This window comes from Chrysoperla carnea, chromosome 5 (assembly GCF_905475395.1).
Source record: "Chrysoperla carnea chromosome 5, inChrCarn1.1, whole genome shotgun sequence".
NCBI lineage: Eukaryota > Metazoa > Arthropoda > Insecta > Neuroptera > Chrysopidae > Chrysoperla > Chrysoperla carnea.
This window is the reverse complement of record NC_058341.1, coordinates 61,815,894-61,821,858: the sequence shown is the minus strand read 5'-3', so window position 1 is coordinate 61,821,858 and position 5,965 is coordinate 61,815,894. Positions and strand designations below refer to the sequence as shown.

The following is a 5,965-nucleotide window of genomic DNA, read 5'->3' as shown; positions in this document are numbered from 1 at the left end:
TTTTTTTTTGATTGAGACTTCATACAACACGGACGTGTTTATTCTCAATATAAATTTTGTTATCAATTGTTACATTTATTATACTAAATTGCATAACAATCAAAACCAAAAAACAACTTATCATATTTTAATTAAATTTTGTTTACCATCTGTGTTCAAATACCTACACGCTTTACGTAAGTTATTTATTATTTTTGCATTAGTAAACTCAGTTGAAATACATTTATTAACAGAATATCATTTTATTTACTTTAACTTATCTTAAATTTAATTAATTTATTATTTTCTATATTTTGTTTAAATTCGAAATACAAAAATAACTCGTTCTGAGCGCCGTGTCTAGCTCAAATGATCATACGGGTCCAGGTCTACTTCCTATAGACCTGGACCCACCGGTCCTAACACCCCTAACACCCTTTGACGCCGTTCCCATAAACTTAAATCCGGACATACCAATAAATATTACCCCAGCCCAAACACCTAATCCAACAAAAAACAATGTAAAAGAACCCACCAAACTTATCAAACATACATATACTTCTACTTCACGAAGCCCCTTTAAAGTTTTTATTGAACCCCTATCAGACTCGAAAAAAAGATTGTATCCTATTTCTTTCGGAAACATATTAGCAAAAAACAAAATTCCGGACATTCTAAAAATAGATTCATTAGGCAGAAGCCGTCTTTGTGTCACCTTCAAACATTCAAATTCTGCTAACTCATTTATTACCCAAACCCTCCTTGCTCAAAATGACCTAAAAGCGTTTATTCCTACCCATTGTGTGACCAGAACCGGACTCATACGAAACATTGACCTGGACATTGATGAAGATACTCTCTTACAAAATCTCAAATCCCCATTCAAAATCCTTAAAGTTCACCGCATTTCCAGACGTACCAAACCAGACGCAAACAAACCAAACGAATCGGACGCAGTTGAATACCAAAAAACAACGACAATTATTGTCACCTTCGAAGGAAATACACTTCCAAGAGAAGTTTCAATATTTTACTGCCTAAGAGCAGTGGAAATATATACATTTCCCGTTACACAGTGCTTCAACTGCCTTCGCTTCGGACATACAACCATCCACTGTAAAAGCTCTCCCCGTTGCAGTAACTGCGCCGAGTCACATTCCTCTAAAGACTGCCCCTGTCCCGAATCCACAAAAAAATGCGTACACTGTGATGGTGCACACTCTTCTCGTTCTCGCGACTGTCAAGAATATTCTCGCCAAACTACCATCAAACGTTTAATGGCTACAGAAGGCCTCACATTTCACGAAGCCGCAAGTCGAGTATTCGATCCCAAGAAATCTTTCACTCCGCTCGTCATTCCAAACGCCTTCCCTACTATCAATAGAACTATTACTACCACAACACCACCAACTCAATTCCCAACTCAAGGATATTCACAAGTAATGAAAGCCTCAAGTGCGAAAAAACGGAAACCTCTCTCTCCATCCCCTCCTCAATCCCCCACTTACACCCGTGAGCATCAATCCCTCCTTATAAATTCAAATGGTCGATCCCCTTCCACGTCACACAACCTACCCATTTTTAATAACAGTTTTTCGAATATAAATAAAACCACCCAATCTAACTCAAAAACATTAGAATCGTACTTTCAAAATGCCCTACAACTTATAATAACGGACCCAACTACTAACGAAAAAGTGACCCAACTATTTAAATTTATAATCGGAAATGGCAGCATCTCGACACCTCCAAATCCTTCAATGGAACATCCGCAGTCTTTCCAATAACAAACCAAACCTACTCCATCTACTTACCACGAACAAAATACACGTAGCCCTCCTATCGGAAACTTGGCTTCAAGCCAACACGTCTGTTCGTATTAGAGGATATCATACATATCGCTCTGATAGGGCAGATGGATATGGAGGTGCTGCAATCCTTGTACATTCATCCACCCCCCACCAACCCATACCTCTACAATCTCCTTCTGATAATATACAAGTGGTTGGAATAAAAATTGATAACATTGCTTTTATCTCAATCTACAACGCCCCCAATAATTCCATCTCCGAAATACAACTAACAAATCTGACATCCAACGTCCATTCTCCATTAGTCCTAGCAGGAGATTTTAATTTCCACCACCCCACTTGGGGCAACCACTTTAGCGACGCAGGTGGAAAAATATTAAGCGACTTTCTTACGAATTCCGACTTTGTCTTATTAAACGATGGATCTCCCACTCTCTGCTGTCCCCCTCCTAGAAAATGTACCGCTATTGATCTCAGCATTTGCAGTCCCGAATTAAGTACCATGTCCCAGTGGAGGACCTTGGATTGCACTCATGGTAGTGACCACTGGCCAATCATCATATCAATTGGCAAATCAACAACTAATAACAAGCGACCATTTAGACCACGTTGGTCGGTGAGCAAAGCCGATTGGTCGCTTTATGGTCACACCTTCCGGGAGCAATACTCGGAGCCTACACCTCCATCCGATCCCACCATATCATACAATAGATTCATTAATGCAATTAATTTCGCTGCTGCTACAGCAATCCCTAAAACCAAACCACCCCATTCATTCCACCCCCCTACTCCTTGGTGGGATGAAGAGTGTAATCAATTAATACAGGAACGTAGAACCAAAACAAAAAATCTAAAATACAATTTTACAATGGACAATTACCTACATTATCGACAGACCTGTGCAAAAGTAAGGAGAATTTTTAAGCAAAAAAAGAAACACTCATGGAAGAAATTCTGCGAGAGTTTTACACGTTCAACTCCTATCAGCGAAATATGGTTGAATATTAAAATATTTCGCAAAGCTTCCTTTCCTTGTGCTCAACTTTCTTCAAATGATGTTTGGAAGGAGGAATTTATGGACAATCTAGCTCCTCAAACGGTTGAACCAGAATCACCCTATAAGCTACCTGTAGAATCAAATAATTTATTGGATGCTCCTTTCTCGGTTCACGAATATAGATCTATTATATGCCGACTAAAAGATTCTTCTCCTGGTTCAGATGGCATTTACTATTCTATGATAAAAAATCTTCCTGGCGAATCGGATATTCTTTTACTGAATATTATGAACGATTTGTTTTTGAAAAATATAGTACCTGATGAATGGAGAAGTTCAATTATTCTACCTATATTAAAACCCAATAAAAATGCTGATTCTGCCTCGTCATACCGTCCCATTGCCATGAGTTCTTGCCTTTCAAAAATCATGGAACATTTGATTAAAATTAGACTAGAGTGGTGGTGTGAACACAACTCCATTCTACCTAATTTCCAATTCGGTTTTAGAAGGTCGATGGGCACAACGGACAACCTCTCTTTACTTTACACCGACATACTGGACTGCTTTACAGACAATAACTATCTTGTAGCGATATTCATTGACATAAAAGGAGCATTTGACAGTGTACTAACAGACGTACTGATCGACAAGCTTCTGCAACTAAATGCCCCGCGCAGAATAACACGCTATGTTCAAAATCTCTTGCATCATCGAAATATCACTCTTCTACGCCATCATCCTGAAATCCACAGAACAGCCACCTTGGGTCTTCCCCAAGGAGCTGTTTTGAGTCCAATCCTCTTTAATATATATACATCAGGTATTCAACAACTCCCTCAGGACAATATTAAAATCCTACAATTTGCTGACGATATAGTTGTATATTCATCCAATAAATCCTTAGATTCAGCTAGAAGCAACGTTGCGAATGGGTTAGTACAGCTAAAAGGCATTTTAGATGAACTAAACTTAAGTATTTCAGTCACTAAAACTACCGCAGTCCTATTTTCCAGACATAGGGATGTTCCTCAACCTATCCCATTTTTAGATTCAAGTATCCAATTCCAAAACTCTGTCAAATTCCTCGGAATGACCCTTGATCGAAAGCTCTCTTGGCGTGAACACATAATGGCGATGACCAACCGAGTCAAAAGTGGACTGAATGCTATGAAAGCGATCAGATCTACGTGGTGGGGTGCAGACCCTTCCACTTTATTAACTTTCCATAACGCCCTCGTCCAGGGAGTTTTCGACTATGGCAGTTTCCTTCTCTCACCCCTAACGCAATCCAAATCATCCACCTTAGACAGAGTCCAATACCAATCCCTTCGAATATCATTAGGCCAAATGCGATCCTGCCCAACAAATGCACTCCTAGTTGAAGCAGGTATTCCTCCTCTCCATCTCAGGAGAATCTATTTGGCTAAAAAATTTATCATTAAAAAACTGTCCTTTTCTCGACACCCCTTAATACCGCTTTTAGGTCAACTAAATATAAAAATTCAGAACTCTCCCTACTGGCGACGTAAAACGATCCCCCCCTTAATAATAGCATATCGATTCTTTTTTGAAATTCCTATACACCGTAGCCCTTCCCTCTTATACTTCACATTTCCCCTTTCTGCCGGATTTATTTCTAACGCTGTAAATTTCGACTGTGGCTTGGAAAAGGGAGATGTGAATAGTCCTGTACTCTCTAATCTCATTTTCCAAAATTTCCTGTCATTGAATTATCCAAATAAAGATTATATATACACTGACGCATCCAAGACCGGCACTCAGACGGTTGGAGCAGCTTTCTATCACAGCAACGCACAGATATCATGTAAATTCAAACTTAATACCAAATTTTCTATTTTCTCTGCTGAATGCATTGCTGTATTAGAAGCTATAAAATACGTACTTCAATCTCATATAGCTGATGCAATAATAATATCTGACTCAAAAAGCCTCCTTTCGACCCTATCCAATCCAATTTCCAATCCTAATAATTCCTATATTATATCTCTTATAAAGTACGAGCTCTATAAAATTACTAATGAAAATTATTCTGTTTCTTTTATATGGTGTCCATCCCATATTGGTGTACGAGGAAACGAAACTGTGGACTTGTTAGCTAAAGAAGGGGCACTCAATGGAGAAAACAGCATGTATCAACCACCATACAGCGATTTATATTCAGAATGTCGATCTCAGATTCTTGAGGAATGGCAAATAGAATGGGATTATAGCAGTAAAATAAAAGGCTCTGCAATAGCTGCACTACAACCAGTACCCATTCTTAGGCCTTGGTTCGACGGCCTACAGCTCGACCGTCATACAATCGTGACCATTGGTAGACTACGTACTGGACACAATTGTCTACCAAGGCATCTCAACAAAATCAAAATCAAAAATAATGCCCATTGCGCCTGCGGCCACGATTGTTGTGATGAAAATCACGTACTCCTTGAGTGTCCTCTTCTTTCCCACCAAAGAGCCATACTTTATAGAAATTTCAAATCCCAAAATGTCGCACTTCCTATTAATATGTCATACCTCCTGTCCCTAAACAATATAAATATCCTTAAATATATAGCCCATTTCTTTAAATCTTCCAACATCGATGTCTAAATCCCCCTTAAAATACACTGTGCTGTCTTTTAAATGTCACACTAACTTTTCTCTACTGTCTAACAATCCATGACCCCCAACATTTATGTGTGTAATCTTTTCCCAGCTCCGATGGGTCTCGGTAGCGCCTTCCTCAATCCTGTGTATTACATCCTAGCGTCTATGTATCGTTATATTATTATTTATTTATTTATTTTTTTTTTTTTTTTGAAGTTTCTGTTTTTTTTTTTTCTTTTTTAATATTTTTGTTATTTTTCAGAAGTTTGTTTGAAGTTTAGAAGATAATTGTATCGAACATTTAATTTAATTTTTACTTAATGAAATGTATATTTTTATTTTTTGTAAATGGCTTTAATGGCTTAATGGCCCTTGCCAAAATATTTTAAATAAAAAAAAAAAAAAAAAAAAAAAAAAAGTTTGTACCGGAAAACTTTATCAGTCTTGTGTTAGCATGGAATCATAATATTGATTCAAATTTGGGTGTTTCTAATTTAGTGCAAGAGTTCTAGAGGCTCTAATAAAACTAAAGGATGCTGTGTATAAATGCTTTTGTTTGTCCGTC

General features: G+C 37.9%; 1 protein-coding gene across 1 annotated transcript; it reads left to right on the top strand.

Moving 5' to 3' along the window:
* The first annotated feature begins 3,960 nt into the window (after window positions 1-3,960).
* LOC123300996 lies at window positions 3,961-5,659 on the top strand. The gene is made up of 2 exons (XM_044883701.1): window positions 3,961-5,387; window positions 5,428-5,659. The coding sequence occupies exons 1-2, from the start codon at window positions 4,138-4,140 to the stop codon at window positions 5,474-5,476; spliced, it is 1,299 nt and encodes a 432-aa protein (XP_044739636.1). The 5' UTR covers window positions 3,961-4,137; the 3' UTR covers window positions 5,477-5,659.
* Window positions 5,660-5,965: the final 306 nt, after the last annotated feature.

Coding starts and splice junctions, on each gene's coding strand:
- LOC123300996 (XM_044883701.1), top strand. CDS start 4,138: ATGCGATCCTGCCCAACAAATGCACTCCTAGTTGAAGCAGGTATTCCT. Junction 5,388..5,427: donor GCCCATTTCTTTAAATCTTC/CAACATCGATGT, acceptor ATACACTGTGCT/GTCTTTTAAATGTCACACTA.